This window comes from Entelurus aequoreus, linkage group LG07 (assembly GCF_033978785.1).
Source record: "Entelurus aequoreus isolate RoL-2023_Sb linkage group LG07, RoL_Eaeq_v1.1, whole genome shotgun sequence".
Classification (NCBI taxonomy): domain Eukaryota; kingdom Metazoa; phylum Chordata; class Actinopteri; order Syngnathiformes; family Syngnathidae; genus Entelurus; species Entelurus aequoreus.
The window spans coordinates 38,807,572-38,827,038 of record NC_084737.1 but is presented as its reverse complement, the minus strand read 5'-3'; the positions used below and the strand labels follow the sequence as shown (position 1 = coordinate 38,827,038).

At 37.5% G+C, this 19,467-nt stretch overlaps 1 protein-coding gene across 1 annotated transcript in view; it reads left to right on the top strand.

Moving 5' to 3' along the window:
- The window catches only part of fam120c (family with sequence similarity 120 member C), a 61,030-nt gene that overhangs the window by 13,593 nt on the left and 27,970 nt on the right, over positions 1–19,467 (top strand). The window contains exons 2-5 of the mRNA XM_062053546.1: positions 12,348–12,594; positions 12,749–12,831; positions 16,050–16,178; positions 18,361–18,463. Coding sequence (XP_061909530.1) covers positions 12,348–12,594; positions 12,749–12,831; positions 16,050–16,178; positions 18,361–18,463 — 562 coding nt within the window. The remainder of the gene's footprint in view (positions 1–12,347; positions 12,595–12,748; positions 12,832–16,049; positions 16,179–18,360; positions 18,464–19,467) is intronic.

The following is a 19,467-nucleotide window of genomic DNA, read 5'->3' as shown; positions in this document are numbered from 1 at the left end:
AATGCAGCTGAGATTGGCTCCAGCACCCCCGCGACCCCACAAGGTACAAGCGGTAGAAAATGTATGGATGGATGGATTAGGAACAAATACATTCCACCCGCCACAAATAGACTTGGTGCTACCTTTTCGGTGGCAGTATGCAATGTAACCCTGCTTCTAAATTAAGCTCATATGCACCTTGTCTGCTGAAGACGACGTAGCAGGAGGGAACAATGTTGGCAACTTAACAACTTTGTCACTATCTTTAGTGAGTATTCAGCCTCTTCTAAGTATTAGAAAGGTACTAGAGACAAATGTATTTAATTTTTTTTTTTTTTGGTACAGTCTTAAGTTTTTTGCAGAGGTGTGCTGTACTCTAATGCAAAGTGAAAAGACAGGATGCGTTTTTGCATCATGCATTATTCCATCATCAGTTACTAGCAGTCACAAAAGGGGAAATATTTGTTATGTGAGTGCAGATGCAGACATGCAGAGCGCCTCCACAATCCCAGGAAGTGTGCATTGCCATCATCGTGAATGGCAACGTGTGAAAGGATGCGGGACAACTCCATAAGCGTGCAGCACTGCCTTTAACTAACGGGAGTCATGACTAGCGATAGTGCTGAAGACAACAGAGCCTGGAGACACCTTCCATATCACTTTGTCTTAATGATGAAACATGCATACTAGGGGTGTCCAAAGTGCGGCCCGGGGGATATTTGCTGGCTTTGACTTTTTTTTTTTTCACAATTCAGAAATTGAATAAACAGAATAACAGCAACAATTGAAAAACAGAGCCATAAGGCATACTGTAAAGAGAAATCACTGAAATATTGTTACAGATTTGTCTTTTTTTGTCTGCCCTGTTCAGGGTACTTTACACAAATCAGGCTGATTACATATAAGGGGAGTGGTATTGTGTGTTTCGTGATCATGAATATTTGGTAGTAAGGGTAAGTCAATAAGATGACAATAACAAGACAAAGTGCCCTGAGTTTTACACAATAAACTTTCCAAGTGTCTAAAAGCCTGTTCACACGGTCCAGCACAATCAGAAAGCTGTTCAATGACTAAAGTGCTCAGCATCAGGCTAACTGTCTATATCTATAGCTGTCTAGTTCAGGGGTTGGTAACTTTTTTGCCTGAGAAAGCCATGAAACCCAAATATTAAAAAAAAAGTATTTCCACGAAAGCCATGTGATATTTTTTTTAACACTGAATTAGGGCTGCAACAACTAATCGATTAAAATCGATTATAAAATAGTTGGCGATTAATTTAGTCATCGATTCGTTGGATCTATGCTATGCGCATGGGCAGAGGCAATTTGTTATTTATTTTATTTTTTATTTTTTTATAAACTGCAACATGTACACACAGCTGAGAAACAATCAAAATAAGTATGGTGCCAGTATGCTGTTTTTTTTCCAATAAAATACTGGAAAGGATAGAAATGAAGTTTGTCTTTTTTATCCGATTATTAATCGAAGTAATAATTGACAGATTAATCGATTATCAAATTAATCGTTAGTTGCAGCCCTACACTGAATACAACTACATGCGTGCATTTTAAGAAGCTATTTTGGAGTATAAGTCTAAATCCATTCTTTATAACGTTATACTGAAGTGAACCAATTATCAATTTAGTACTTCTTACCTTTATTGCAAAATGTGTCGAAGTTCCGCTTCACATTTGACCGTTTCATTGAGAAAATATTATTATTGTATATTAGACACATACTAAAAGCATATTTTGTGTCCATTCATTCTGAAACGTGCAGTACTCGTCATCTGTTTTTCCTTTCGCCATCTTCTTTTCAAAAGGTTATATTATCCACATAAATTACAAAGCTGAACATTTGATTTAAAGGCGAGGCGTTAACTTGTTGACCTCACATTTGTAGCTGTGACTGACTCAAACCGAGATAGCTTGAGCCAACCCTTGGTTTGAATTTAAGCAGTAGAGGATGCATGGATGGACTAAAATGCATGAGAATGTTTTAGGATTTACCTGTGACCAGATGCAGCCCTTTCGAGGGCTGCATCTGGCCACATCTGACTCCCGAGCCATAGGTTCTCTACCCTTGATCTAGTCTACGGTCCATTTCAGCTGTAAATAACAGGACACAAAGAATAATTGCCAGCGTTGAGCTTACATCGTCAATATGAACACATCCAATTGGTTTAGGTTTGGCATTATCCTGTGTGCCGGTTAGCATTAGCATGTGGCTCACTTGCCTTTTAAATAACTAAACAAATGGCATGCTGTTAACTAGTGTTACAACATGTAATAAACAAAATTATAAATATTTAATGTAATTTATTTTTGTTCCATTATTAAAGAGATGGATGGGTCAATCCCAAAATTGACCCAACTAGGTACTGACGGGTGGATTAGACGTCCTGTATAGTCAATTAGGAAACCTGGGTTTGACCCCCGGGATGGGATATTAACCTTTTTTAAATTACCCAATGTAGGATAAATTAAGTCTATATTATTAATTCTTGTAGACACATATCCCCAAGCATAGGGTAGTCTTTTGTATCGATACTTCGATACCAACAAGCAAAACATTTGGTTTGTTACCTCCTTTTTTCATTACTGTCTGCATTGAATACTGAGCAACTCTTTTTCTTCCGCGATCCACATCAATCCCCTGCACGTGAGCACTGACTTAGCGCAGAAGAATGTCTGCAGTCTTTAAAAAAAATCAGCCAGTAATTCCCATACATTTACTTATTCGTGGAAGCCTGTCTCGAATGCGGATTTAGCGCTTCCGGTTAGCCCTTGCTCGTAAACAAATTATAATGAAACTGGCAGTTCAGCATAACTGTAGGTGTGGCATAACCCCGCTTCATAACACACCTCATGTGTGCCTTGTTTGCCAGACCAAAAGATGTTGCAGAAATGATCTGTGATGCACTTTAGCGACACTGTCGTTGTATTTAGCAGGTAGAAGTACATATTAAAAGTGAAAGAGGTTTATCTTGCATCATGCATTTCTCTAATCAAATATAAGCGGGCTTTGAAGTATTTGCCACGTGGGTGAGAGCATAGATCGACTACCAAAAGCCCAAGAAGTGTGCATTGCCAGAGCATGCTAAAACCTCCAGAATCGTGCAATTGAATCTTCATCACTCTACAAAAGCCCAAACATACTTAGGCGAAACGTAGTTCGCATAGGTCCGCGCATACTCAAAGTGGACGTCCACCAGGCATTTGCGTGCAAAGCTCAAATTTTATGACTGTGCGGATTATGCGCCACACACTCTTGTCACACAAAGCACTGCTTGGTTCGTATTTTTCACATCGACATCGACATTACATTACATTACATGTGACACCGATCTGCATTTTGCAACCGAAGCATAACATAAAATTAAAATAAGGGCAATGCATGAATAAAAGGTTTTCCAAGACTCACTTCTGAGACAAATTGGCTGGAACATTTTGCTTGGAGCAGCTGGTAGCGAGTACTACTTGCTCGTGCTGGACAATAAATCAAATTTTAATTTCGATTTTGGCTCCTCACGATCATAAAAAAAACGATTAATGGGCATCCAAACTCCTGAGCAAGTAATGGTGGAATTGTGAAATCTCCGGGTTGGGGAAGAGATCTTTCCCCAAGTGGAGGAGTTCAAATACCTTGGAGTCTTGTTCACGAGTGAGGGAAGAGTGAATCGTGAAATCGACAGGCGAATCAGTGCGGCGTCTTGAGTAATGAGGACACTGTAGAAGGAGCTGAGCTTGAAGGCATCCCATCTTCACCTATGGTCATGAGCTTTGGATTATGACCTAAGGACAAGATCACGGGTACAAGTGGCCGAAATGAGTTTTCTCCGTAGGGTGGTGGGGCTCTCCCTTAGAGATGAGGTGAGAAGCTCTGTAATCCAGGAGGAGCTCAAAGTGAAGCCGCTGCTCCCCAGCTGCACTCGGGCGGAAGGCGGGGTACACCCTGGACAAGTCGCCACCCCATTGCAGGGCCAACACAGACATTCACACTCACATTCCCACACTAGGGCCAATTTAGTTTTGCCAATCAACCTATCTACATGCATGTCTTTGGAGGTAGGAGGAAGCCAGTGTACGCAGTCACGGGGAGAACATGCAAACTCCCCACAGAAAAACCCTAAGCCCGGGGATCGAACCCAGTAACTTCATATTGTGAGGCACACGCACTAACCCCTGTTACACGGTGCTGTAGGGCACTATGGTAGAAAAATGTAAACAGTGCGCAAGGATTGTCGATTGATGTAATGTTGCACGGATATTTCACTATTTTCAACTATGGAAGCTCTGATGACTGCAGACATTCCACGTGGAGTCTGCTTCACCCACAGTACGCTGGACTCTATGAGCACATAAGTGCTAAGAAAACACTTTAAAACACTCTTCCGTCACCTGGCTATATCACTGGTTAACTTCTTTCACCAGGAAGGCATTGTATGACCTTGAGGCCATTTGCTAAATACAGCTTTTTTTCATCGGCCTGTGGCATGTGAAAGGATATAAAGAACAATATTGTTTATATAATTGAAGGCTCCACGCCAAAGCAGCTTTTTAGAATGTAATTGAATGTAAAATAGTTGAATATTTTTATTTGTAACCATATATGTATAACTATATATGTATGTATGTAAGAATTAAAGGCCTACTGAAATGAATTTTTTTTATTTAAATGGGGATAGCAGATCTATTCTATGTGTCATACTTGATCATTTTGCGATATTGCCATATTTTTGCTGAAAGGATTTAGTATAGAACAACGACGATAAAGATTGCAACTTTTGGTATCTGATAAAAAAAAAGGCTTGCCCCTACCGGAAGTAGCGTGACGTAGTCAATTGAACATATACGCAAAGTTCCCTATTGTTTACAATGATGGCCGCATGAAGTGAGAGAGATTCGGACCGAGAAAGCGACAATTTCCCCATTAATTTGAGCGAGGATGAAAGATTTGTGGATGAGTAAAGTGCAAGTGAAGGACTAGTGGGGAGTTGAAGCTATTCAGATAGGGAAGATGCTGTGAGAGCCGGGGGTGACCTGATATTCAGCTGGGAATGACTACAACAGTAAATAAACACAAGACATATATATATACTCTATTAGCCACAACACAACCAGGCTTATATTTAATATGCCACAAATTAATCCTGCATAAAAACACCTACGTGTTTGTTATGCTAGCTCCTAGCTCCTCTGCTAGCTCCTAGCTTCATAGAACACGCCAATACAATTCAAACACCTGATCAACACACACAATCACTCAGCCAAAAAGACCGTTCACCTAACCCAAGGTTCATAAAGCTTATATATTTTTAAAAAGTTACGTACGTGACGCGCACATACGGTCAAGCTATCAAATGTTTAGCAGCCAAGGCTGCATACTCACGGTACCTGATATTCAGCTGGGAATGACTACAACAGTAAATAAACACAATACATATATATATACTCTATTAGCCACAACACAACCAGGCTTATATTTAATATGCCACAAATTAATCCTGCATAAAAACACATATACGTGTTTGTTATGCTAGCTCCTAGCTCCTATGCTAGCTCCTAGCTCCATAGAACACGCCAATACAATTCAAACACCTGATCAACACACACAATCACTCAGCCCAAAAGACCGTTCACCTAACCCAAGGTTCATAAAGCTCATATATTTTTAAAAAGTTACGTACGTGACGCGCACGTACGGTCAAGCTATCAAATGTTTAGCAGCCAAGGCTGCATACTCACGGTACCTGGTATTCAGCTGGGAATGACTAAAACAGTAAATAAACACAAGACATATATTTACTCTATTAGCCACAACACAACCAGGCTTATATTTAATATGACACAAATTAATCCTGCATAAAAACACCTACGTCTTTGTTATGCTAACTCCTAGCTCCTATGCTAGCTCCTAGCTCCATAGAACACGCCAATACAATTCAAACACCTGATCAACACACACAATCACTCAGCCCAAAAGACCGTTCACCTAATCCAAGGTTCATAAAGCTTATATATTTTTAAAAAGTTACGTACATACGCAAAAAAAAGTTGCGCACATACGGTCAAGCGATCAAATGTTTAGAAGCCAAAGCTGCATACTCACAGTAGCACGTCTGCGTCTTTGTCATCCAAATCAAAGTAATCCTGGTAAGAGTCTGTGTTGTCCCAGTTCTCTACAGGCGTCTGTGTAACGAAGTCAAAAGTCCTCCTGGTTAGAGTCTCTGTTATTCGAGTTCTTCCATCTTGACTGCATCTTTCGGGAATGTAAACAAAGAAGCGCCGGCTGTGTACTGTTGTTGCTGACTTCGTTCGAAAAATACGTCCATTTCGCACCGACAACTTTCTTCTTTGCTTGCTCAGCTTCTTTCTCCATAATGCAATGAACATGATTGCAACAGATTCATGAACACAGATGTCCAGAATACTGTGGAATTATGAAATGAAAACAGAGCTTTTTCGTATTGGCTTCAATGTGGAAGGCATACCCGTGTTCCCCGGGCTACGTCACGCGCATACGTCATCCTCAGAGGCGTTTCGAACCGGAAGTTTAGCGGCAAATTTAAAATGTCACTTTATAAGTTAACCCGGCCGTATTGGCATGTGTTATAATGTTAAGATTTCATCATTGATATATAAACTATCAACAACTTGCACAATTTTCACATGTATTTTTATTTATGTATATTATTTTGTTTCTGCCATATTGCTTTCTTTACAATGCTTGTGTTGCTTACATATGCACATTCAATTTCTACTTGAGGTACTACATACATTTTGAATGTGGTGTTTGTATTTATTTAAAAAAAAACTTGGTTAAAAGAGTTCAGTATAAGTAGTTTTTTTTTTAATTTTAGGCACATTTAAAAACACTGCGAAAGTAATAACCGTGACAATGTTGTTGACAATAACCGTGATAAGAAATGTTCATACCTTGACATCCCTAGTATGTATGTATTTATGAATCCATGTATGTATGTATATGAATGTATGTACCGTAATTTCCGGACTATAAGCCGCTACTTTTTCCCCGCGTTCTGGTCCCTGCGGCTTATACAAGGGTGCGGCTTATATACGGCCTGTTCTTCTCCGGCACCGACGAAAAGGATTTCGGTGGTTTTAGTACACAGGAGGAAGACGATGACACAATGATTAAAGACTGACTTTTCATATACCGGTAGGCTGGTTATTTTGATAACGTACAGGCGAGCACTTTGTATTACTTTGCACCGTTGTATTATTTGTACTCTGCATGAATGCTGTTCGCCATGTCAAAGATGTGAAAGTTTGATTGAATGATTGAAAGATTTATTGTTAATAAATGGGACGCTTTGCGTTCCCAAACAGTCATCTCTGTCCCGACAATCCCCTCCGTGGTAGCAGGAACCCCTATATACTACGGTAATTACACATCAAAACCCTGCGGCTTATAGTCGGGTGCGGCTTATATATGGAGCAATCTGTATTTTCCCCTAAATTTAGCTGGTGCGGCTTATAGTCAGGTGCGGCTTATAGTCCGGAAATTACGGTATACATGTATGTATGTGTATATATATATGTATATACATACATATATGTATATATATATACTGTATATATTAGAGGTGTAACGGTACAGAAAAATTTCAGTTCGGTACGTACCTCGGTTAGAGGTCACGGTTCGGTTCATTTTCGGTACAGTAAGAAAACAACAAGATATACATTTTGGGGTTATTTATTTACCAAGTTTGCAAAATCTTCCACCAAAAATATTTTTCTTAGTGGAATATTTGATGTGAAGTAATCGGAACCTTGGATAGGTCAATAATTCATAAAAACATTGATTTCGATTCAATATTATGTTTTGAGCAATGACAGTTTGAAAGGGAAAAAAACAGCTTTGTTTTATTGGTCAACATTGCAACTTTTTCTAAATTCCATTTAACCCTAAAGCTTTTTTATTTCACTTTTGTTATGTTTTTGTTTATTTTAATAGTATTTTTAGAATGTGCCGTGGGCCTTTAAAACGTTAGCTGTGGGCCGCAAATGGCCTCCGGGGCACACTTTTGACACCACTACTATAGATAATAAAAAAATTAAATCTGATAAATCTAGGATAAAAAGCAGAGCCTGGCGACGCATGCGCGTTTATCATAACTCTCTCGCTCTCGCTCTCTCTGTCTATGCGCCTCCCTCACGAATGCTGCTGCGCGCACAATTTGTTTTGTTTTTAACCCCTTCTTTACCCTGAACGTACATTGAAAATACACGCAACCCTAACTCAAAATGCCGGACATTTGAGGATTTTAAGAAACTCCGCCCTGACAGCTCCGCAAAAGAGGACATGTCCGGTGAAAAGAGGACGTATGGTCAGTCTATCGTAGCCCGTTAGCTGCTAGCATGCCGTGTGTTGTACCTCGGTGTGCATTGTTTACACAACATGTGTTACGCTACTTAATATGTCCATGTGGAAACTTGTTCGGTACCCCTCCAAACCAAACCGGAACCCCCGTACCGAAACGGTTCAATACAAATACACGTACCGTTACACCCCTAATATATATATACAAACCCCGTTTCCATATGAGTTGGGAAATTGTGTTAGATGTAAATATAAACGGAATACAATGATTTGCAAATCCTTTTCAACCCATATTCAATTGAATGCACTACAAAGACAAGATATTTGATGTTTAAACTCACAAACTTTTTTTTTTTTTTTTTCAAATAATAATTAACTTAAAATTTCATGGCTGCAACACGTGCCAAAGTAGTTGGGAAAGGGCATGTTCACCACTGTGTTACATGGCCTTTCCTTTTAACAACACTCAGTAAACGTTTGGGAACTGAGGAGACACATTTTTTAAGCTTCTCAGGTGGAATTCTTTCCCATTCTTGCTTGATGTACAGCTTAAGTTGTTCAACAGTCCGGGGGTCGCCGTTGTGGTATTTTAGGCTTCATAATGCGCCACACATTTTCAATGGGAGACAGGTCTGGACTACAGGCAGGCCAGTCTAGTACCCGCACTCTTTTACTATGAAGCCACCTTGATGTAACACGTGGCTTGGCATTGTCTTGCTGAAATAAGCAGGGGCGTCCATGGTAACGTTGCTTGGATGGCAACGTTGCTCCAAAACCTGTATGTATCTTTCAGCATAAATGGCACCTTCACAGATGTGTAAGTTACCCATGTCTTGGGCACTAATACACCCCCATACCATCACAGATGCTGGCTTTTCAACTTTGCGCCTATAACAATCCGATCCTCTTTGGTCCGGAGGACACGACATCCACAGTTTCCAAAAACAATTTGAAATGTGGACTCGTCAGACCACAGAACACTTTTCCACTTTGTATCAGTCCATCTTAGACGAGCTCAGGCCCAGCGAAGCCGACGGCGTTTCTGGGTGTTGTTGATAAACGGTTTTCGCCTTGCATAGGAGAGTTTTAACTTGCACTTACAGATGTAGCGACCAACTGTAGTTACTGACAGTGGGTTTCTGAAGTGTTCCTGAGCCCATGTGGTGATTTCCTTTACACACTGATGTCGCTTGTTGATGCAGTACAGCCTGAGGGATCGAAGGTCACAGGCTTAGCTGCTTACGTGCAGTGATTTCTCCAGATTCTCTTAACCCTTTGATGATATTACGGACCGTAGATGGTGAAATCCCTAAATTCCTTGCAATAGCTGGTTGAGAAAGGTTTTTCTTAAACTGTTCAACATTTTGCTCACGCATTTGTTGACAAAGTGGTGACCCTCGCCCCAACCTTGTTTGTGAATGACTGAGCATTTCATGGAATCTACTTTTATACCCAATCATGGCACCCACCTGTTCCCAATTTGCCTGCTCACCTGTGGGAGGTTCCAAATAAGTGTTTGATGAGCATTCCTCAACTTTATCAGTATTTATTGCCACCTTTCCCAACTTCTTTGTCACGTGTTGCTGGCATCAAATTCTAAATTTAATGATTTGCAAAAAAAAAATGTTTATCAGTTTGAACATCAAATATGTTGTCTTTGTAGCATATTCAACTGAACATGGGTTGAAAATGATTTGCAAATCATTGTATTCCGTTTATATTTACATCTAACACAATTTCCCAACTCATATGGAAACAGGGTTTGTATATTTATGCAGTTCTGAAATTAGTGGACTTATATAGACATTTAATATGTAATGTAATTAAATAGGCATCTAAATGAATTTGATATCGAAATCACGACACTTCAGTTGCGTAAGCCATACTGTATATATAATATATATAGTTTTTTATAAACAGTATATATATATATATATATATGTATATATATATATATATATATGTGTATACATATATGTTTATATATATAGATGTTTATATATATATATATGTGTATACATATATGTTTATATATATAGATGTTTATATATATATATATGTGTGTTTATATATATATAAACATATATATATATGTGTATACATATATGTTTATATATATAGATGTTTATATATATATATGTTTATATATATATATATGTGTATACATATATGTTTATATATAGATGTTTATATATATATATATGTTTATATATATATATGTGTGTTTATATATATATATAAACATATATATATATATATGTTTATGTATACATATAGTTTTATAAGTATATATCACTATATATATATAAACATATATATATATATGTTTATGTATATAGTTATACATATAGTTTTATAAATATATATCACTATATACTGTATATATATATATTAGGGCTGCAACAACTAATCGATTAAAATCGATTATAAAAATAGTTGGCGGTTAATTTAGTCATCGATTCGTTGGATCTATGCTATGTGCAAGCGCAGAGGCAATAATTATTTATTTTTTATTTTATTTATTTATTTTAATAAACCTTTATTTATAAACTGCAACATGTACAAACAGCTGAGAAACAATAATCAAAATAAGTATGTTGCCAGTATGCTGGGTTTTTTTTCAATAAAATACTGGAAAGGATAAAAATGTAGTTTGTCTTTTTTATCCGATTATTAATCGATTAATCGAAGTAATAATCGACAGATTAATCGATTATCAAATTAATTGTTAGTTGCAGCCCTAATATATATACAAACATATATATATATATATATATTTATGTATATAGTTATACATATACCTGTATATATATCTATATATACCTGTATATAGTGATATATATTTATAAAACTATATGTATAACTATATACATAAACATATATATGTTTATGTATATAGTTATACATATAGTTTTATAAATATATATCACTATATATATATAGATATATATTTATAAAACTATGTATAACTATATACATAAACACATATATATATATATATATATATATATATATATATATATATATATATATATATATATATATATATATATATATATATATATATATATATATATATATATATATATAGAGGCTATAGACCACTGCTGTTCTTTTTGAATACATAATTACCTTTTGGCAGCTGGGCAGTTTGAAACAGTTTTTAAATAAGGTAGTGATTTAAAAAGTACATTGGTTCAGTTTTTGTCTTTTCAACGTGCTGTTGAATGAGTATTGAGAATTGTTGAAATTCATAGGTATCGACTACTTAAATTCTGGTATCATGACAACACTAGCACAAGCAATGAGCTTGCTGATTGACCAAATCTGATTTCTTTTGAAAACAGATTTTTTCCAACTGACTGTTTAGTTTACAAGTAATTTGTGATCTTTATCAGACTCCACTGTAAACGAGCACAGGCCCCAATGTGCAGTTCGATAAAGTGTAAACAAAGGAAGTTGACCAGATTCCGTAAATGAACAAGAAAGTCACGACAACACATAAAAACATGGACGCCACAGGTCAGCATTTTAGTGGGTTTGTGTTGTGGCTGTTGTGTAGAGGAAGTAGGAAGATGATGGAAAACTGCATGAGGACGACGAAGAGAATTGCTAATTGCATTTCTGCACGCACACGGCCAAATATGACATAAAATTCACACACAGGTCGCATTGTCATTTAGAGTGCAGTCACATTTTAAAAGATCAGATTCCAAACAGATTCGGACTACCTCCTGATGTGGCCCAAATCTGATGCAAAAATATCGGATTTGTAATACTTTGAAGCGTTTAGCCTGTGTCAATTGAAGGCAAAAAAAATCTGATTTGGTGTACTGTGTAAACGAAGCCCTTTGTTACTGCAGTTAGCCGAGTAGGTCTTACGGTTGGTCCCACTTTGACTGTCTTTGCATGTTCTTATAATCTTGCTTAAATATCTTCAGCTTTTCCACAATTTGATTTGTTTTGTGGTCATGGCTACTCAATCCAAAGCTGATCTGATGATATGTCTGATCTGTCTACAGGTTGTACAGACTTTGGAAGATCATCACCAGGAAGTGCTGTCTCTTTACAGAGACTTTGGATTTGCCGGCCTGATAGCTCAGGATTCTGAGTTTTCACTCTGCAATGTACCTGCCTATTTCTCCTCACATGCACTCAAACTTAGCTGGAATGGCAAAAATCTGACAACACACCAGTATCTGCTGTCTGAAGCCGCCAGGCAGCTCGGACTTAAGACTCAGCACCTACCCTGCTTCGCTGCTCTACTGGGTAAGGAGCGGCCCACTCTAACATACTTTAGCTTGCATGCAATATCAAACCAAGCACCCATCGTGCTCTTTGACATGATTTCACTGAAGCACACACACCTACTTGAGCTGTGCTCATTGACAGAGCAAACATTTGAAAGTCTCTATTTTTGAAGGAAATCATATTCTGCCTGATGAAGACCTGGCTGCCTTCCACTGGAGCCTGCTGGGACCCGAACACCCACTAGCATCTCTTAAGGTATCGTATCCTGTCAGGACTGTACAGTGCGAGTAAACAAACGGTATGTAAACTTGCGGCACATCTGCGAATGCATATTTTAAACTTTTAATTTGCATTTAATAAATCCATCCAAAGTTGATAAAACGAGAGTAACATTTTGGTGCATCTGTATATCATGTTTGAAATAAACTTGAACTATAACCAAATGGACAAGTGATTGATGTGGAAGTGTCACTGATCACTGCAGAGCAGTGTGTGTCCTGCCTCCTCCTCCTCCATGCACAGAGGGGGGCGCTGCTGCTCATAGCTCACACACTGAGTCTTCAAACACTGATGAAACAACATCTTAGTTGGAGGAACTGGCCAGTAAAAGCAGTTTTAATTTTGTTGACTAAAAATTTTCATCTTCAAAAATTGGGACGATAACGAATGACAACAAAAGCATGTTGACTAAAACAATGACAAAATTGACAATTTGGTCAACGAATTAAAACGAGACGAAAATGTTGACAGTGACAAAATCCAATTATATTTAATTTAGTTTTTAAGCGGAAATATCCAATCACAGTTGCATGTGGGAGAGCGGAGGGTGGAAAAGCACAAAGGGTATCTAATCAGAACTAGCGTCTTTGGAAGCAAGACTCAATACAAGACATCAATACAACATGTCTTCTACTTCGGAAAGACACAAGGACGCAATTAATTTTTTCCATGGTAGACAACAAAACAACTTGTAAACCCCATGGCTCAATTTTCTTCGGCAAAAATACAACAAACTTGAAGCACCATCTGCAGACTATCGGTACATCTCCGCAACAGTAAGTAGGCCGAAGCTAATATTTGGAAATTAATCCTACTGTACTGAATTACCGTCACTATTAAAGACAGAGAGTAGGAACAAGTCCGCTTACTATACCACGTACATGTCCGGAAAAAAATACCGACTTACAAACAAACTGCTTTTGTAGTAGACCATGATGCCGCATTCAGCTCAGCCAAGCTTACCCGCCAATACATATTCCTGTACAGTTCACTTTGAGCAATGTTAATTTTTCAAGCTAACACACAAAGAAAGACAGCTATGTGAAGCATATATATATACATATATATATATATGTTAGTTTCGTAACACTGCTGTATTTGCATGGGACAGTGGCCAAGACACCAAATATTATGCACACTCCGTGTAGTTATACACAAAATAGAATAAAACTAGTTAGTTTATTCGTGTAACCATAACCATGCACACACAGACGGGAATGCTCACTCACCCCTTGAACATGTCCTAAACTAAACAATGTCGAGACGGCCACTTGAAACAGCGGCTAAACTACGATGCTAAAGCTAGCAAGAACAATCTATACACCTACAACGCATCTCATCTGCTTGTGTTGTTGTTATCGACATCATCAGTGAAACATTAATGTACAAACAGGTGGACAGCAGCCGCAACTCTTTTTTATTCTATTTAAAAAAACATTTTTTATATAGCCTCAAGTTCTTTCTTAACTCCTCAAGATAAGAACAGCAGCACAGCACACGTCCACCCTTCACAATAATAGCCCGCTGCGCCTCATCCTGTCTAAAGGTTTCAAAAAGTACCTTACACATACATAATGTACAAAGCACTTACTGATACATTTACAGTTATTATGCTTTGACCTAAAAATATTGTTCAAAATTGTCCAAAGATGTATTTCACCAATAAATGTGAGGATTTTTGCATTTACTGTAATTAACAAACATTTTATACAGTTTACTTGCACAAAAGCATACACTCTATGGTGGTAAAATAAGTGTAAAAGGTAAAAAAAAAAAACTGAATTAAAACGGAAAAACTGAATTTTGTTGTTTTCATATTGCTAGTGTTTTTTAAATGTATTATTGCTATTATTATTATTATTTTACTTGTTATGGTTTATTTGTTACTCATTTAAATCAGTTTTTAAAAAACTGTTTAAAGTTGAGTTTTGGTGGTACAAAAGTCATGTTTTCAAATTAATGATAAATGTACAATTAATTGGGATTACAATTCTCAATCAAAATAATCGTGATTATTATTTTTGCCATAATTGTCCAGCCCAACTGTCATATCACTTTCAATAAATAAATGGAAAATTTAGAGTTAATACTGTACATAGTGCTGGGCGATATGGACCAAAACTGATAACGCGGTATTTTTAGTCCGAATGGCAGTATACGGTATATAACGGTATCTTAATAAAAACGTGCAAAGTGCTTAAGGTAGCGTAAGTGTTATACGGCTAGATAACCATTGTTGAGATTACTCAGATTATTTTTGTTGTAAGTAGCAATGTAATGGGTTGTTTATTCGTAAGTAATTCGTTAGGCGTTTCCATGTCAAAGCAGTTTTCGTTCATTGTGTTCATTAACGTTAGGTTTATAGCCTAATGCTTGTTGTCGGGGATAGACGGAGCTTATACTTGCTCACTGTGGCGAAAGCCGCCGGCTGGCAAGTTTAAAGCTATTTTTCAGCCACCCAGCCGCTATATTACAGTCTTGGGGAAAGGCTCTTTTAAACTGAGGTGTAGCTAAACATTTGACACACCAAACGAGCAGTAGAGAGGCGCTAACGCTAGCTGCTGCGCTAAATCACTAACAGATTAAGGCAACCTTCTCTGAAATCAGTCTAAAAGTAATTTACTTATTTAAGGACTTTCAACATTGACCTTTTGAAACCCAATAAGCAATAGACCATTGATGACTTCATCAATACAACATATAGGGGAAGGGAATTATATTTATATAGCGCTTTTCTCTAGTGACTCAAAGCGCTTTACATAGTAAAACCCAATATCTAAGTTACATTTAAACCAGTGTGGGTGGCACTGGAAGCGGTTGGGTAAAGTGTCTTGCCCAAGGACACAACGGCAGTGACTAGGATGGCGGAAGCGGGGATCGAACCAGGAACCCCCAAGTTGCTGGCACGGCCACTCTACCAACCGAGCTATACCGTCCCAATATAATATAGCACTAGTTTAAAATCCTGAAATTACAAGACCCAGCAGAATTACCAGCCACTGTGCCACGTTTATTGACAATATATTTACCAATGATTTTGAAAATGATAATCGAATAAAATCGTGAGGTGCCAAGGGGTTATACTCCTAATACATTGCATTGCTTAAACCTTTGAAATTAGGCTTACACTAGACTGAAATAAAACTTTAAAATAATACTTTTTCCAACTAAATGCATGTCTTCTTGTATTTCAGGTGCGGGCCCATCAGTTGGTGCTGCCACCCTGTGAAGTGGTGATTAAGGCTGTGTCAGAGTACGTCTCCTCCATCAAAGACCTTGGAAACCTAGACGCCATCGCTAGCGATGTCTTCAAACAGTCACAGGTGGGCCATGTTCACTAATAATAATGATTTGGCAGCATCTTTGACTAGCTAACCTGTCAAAAGTTCTTAAAAATCCCAAAGATAGAATGGTGTAACATTTAGTTCCCTACCAAACTTTTGTTTGAGTTTTAAGATGTATTATTTAATGATTGGCTTGATGGTAATTGATTGCTGCTGGCTTAATGATTATTCTTTGCTGCTATAGCAACTTTATGGTCGTCTGTCAGTGGGTGCTGTTAGAGAGCAGCACTCTAAGCAGAACAACCAAATTACATGAACATGTCTTGTTACTGTACTTATTTGTGTAATAAACCTACAACAAATTACTGGGTTGCAATTATGTGACCAAGAGGCACCTGTGGGTTTCATTTGAGTGATAAACATTCAATTGCTCCTGTTGAACTGTGCAAATGTCAGAGTACTATAAGGGTTTAGAGTCCAATATATAAATCAATCAATCAAAATGCATTTATAAAGCCCTTCATCACAAGTGCCTCAAAGGGTTTCACAAACCACAACGACATTCTCAGATCTGAAACCACATCAGGGTAAGAAAAAACTCAACCCAATGGGAACAATGAGAAACCATGGGAGCGACTGCAGATGTGGGTGGACCCGGTTCATAATGTGAGTCCAGTCCTTAGGGAGTCCAGCAGAGGGATCCTCTATCATGTAAACAAGTCGGCAGCGTAGAGTCGTCACCAACTGATGCATAAAAGAGTGGTCCACCTCTGGTCCTGACTTGGAACAGTTAGCTCATCCTCTGTGGAAACTGATCCGTGGCTACCTCATAACCTCTCCATACAGGAGAGGGAGGCAGAGCAGAAAAGAGAAGCAGCAGGTCAACTGTTCAAAAAAAAGTTTAAATATACATGCCAGACTTCATCAAAAAAAACTCAATGTGGTGGACTGGTGCCATACATTCTAAGGAAGAAATTAATGCTTTAACATCACCAACTATCTTGTCACCCACACTTCCTTCTACACTTGCAAGGAGTAAAAGTAGAAAAGTATGGAGACACTCATCATCTGGATTGGTGTTTTATTAGGTATTCAGTCATGAAAGACAATGTTGGAATTAAACTTCCCTAGTTTAATTACGAATTTGATGGTGATTAATGCGGTGCAAGCTTTGTTCATCGGTGTTAGTTCCCGTGTTGACAAACAATTCCCTAATAACATATATAATATTCAAGTTTAGTTTTTGCAGTTGATCTACTGTTGCAAGCTAAATATTTTGCTGTCATTTAGGATTAAAATAAGTTTATTGTCTTTGTAATTCGGTGTTGCTTAAGTGTGAAAGTAATGTTTTGCTTCAAAGTTCAGTTTGATTTTTAGGTTGCTTTCCTGTTGTCCAGCAATGTTTAGATTCCAACAATATTTAGCAATATCCAGATTAGTATTTTTGTACCGGTTTCTAGTTCTACACTACAGGAAGACCACTTAGATTTTGGACATACGATACAGCTATCTGTATTTTTTTATTCAGCTAACTGCCCCGTAGTAATGACACCGCCGTCGACAGCAAGAGATGACATTGCATATGCTTGCCTCGTGTATAAACAAATATGGGTGCAATAATTCGTTTAAATTGTCAAGACAAATTGACAGTAAAATTGTTTTGAAAAAATTCTCAATCCAGATGGTGATCTGGATCATCCCCAAAATCTACTCATGTTTTTTTTCAAACATAACTGACAGACAAGCAAACAAACCCTGGCAATTACATAACCTTGTAGCGGAAGTAGTAGAAAATTAATCTTTTAACATCTTTAGGTCTTTATTTACACCAAATTACATATACTATTGATAAGTGCAGCGATAAAATATCATCAGTAAAAAATTATAAGAAAAGTATGTAGATTAATAAACAGGCTTTTACAGTTTATTTTCCATTTCATACAGACATTGACAAAGTGGTAGCTGCTAACTCAATCATGTTTGACTCGACTCCACTCAACAAGTGCATTAACAGTAATCTTTCCCTGTGTTTTGATTTAAAAATATATATGTATTTTATGATGCTCTACCTTAAGAACTCTGTAATAACTTCTTCCAAAATCCCTCTTTGAACAATTTCCACAGGTGAGAACAGTGTGTTTTTAGTCACGTGCAACCGAGCAATAGGTGACAGCAATGCTTTGATGGTGTGCTCTTGTTGAACACTGGTTTCTCGTTTCAGTCTCGCATGGAGGACAAGGTGGATCGATTCAAGAAAGCTGTGGACTACTTCTCAGCTGCCTCCAAACCACGTTCACCCAACATGGGACCCTCGTCTTTTATTTGTGAGTAACTACTCCGGCAACAGCAAACACCAACATACACATTATTGCGGTTATACGCGCTTCTTTAAATATTTATATATATTTATTATTTTTTTTAAACAAATACATAAACATTTGTCTTGCTTTTAAATGTTGCGATTTTTGAGGACACTATTCATAGCTGCAAAACTGAATTAAAGTATCTGTGCAAAACGGTCAGAATTTTTCAAGCACAACCAGCAAGTGTGTCATGCGCATGCAGCAGTATGTTACAGCGAAGCTTACCTAGCAATGAAGATTACGAAAGCCCCTAGCAAAGCCAAGTTATTTGTGTAAGATGGGTGAGCGCTTTCCGGTTGGCTAACCCAGACATTATGAACTATCTGGGTTTTTCACCAATTCCTTAAATATTAACTGACATCAAAAGCTATAAAGAGTTATCTACTTAGAATCAGTTTGTAGCTGGGTGGAGATATGGAAAGCAAAGAAGATAGATGAATGTCATATTTTTGTAAACAATTCACAAAAAATAGGTGAACATTTACTCAACGTAAAATAAATATCAGATACAGTTGGAGCTGAGCAAATTCAGATTTTTTTTTTTGCCATAATGCTTAGCCCTAGTTCATGTTCATGGCTGAGTGAGGGTCCTGAAAGCAAGGAATATAGGTGAATGTCATCTTGTCATGCTAAAGTAATGACTAGTATTTATTTATAAAAAAAAAAAGTTTTGCAAACAATTTGCTTAAAGCAGATCAAATGTAGTCAACCTGAAATATATACCATATACAAAATTAGCTGAGCAAATGTGAACGTTATTCACATTCTTCCCATACAAATTCTGTCTAAAACTTGCAATCAAGAATTGCCTTCTTTTTTTAATACTTTCTCTGTCTGCCTTCCCTGTTTTTCACAACTTTTGGCAGACAGTTGTACTGTACATGTTTTTCTCTGTTTGTTTGATTCTGACAGCCGAAAAACACTGCAAAAGTTAACCATTTAGCTTTAGCAGAGCTGGGAACAGT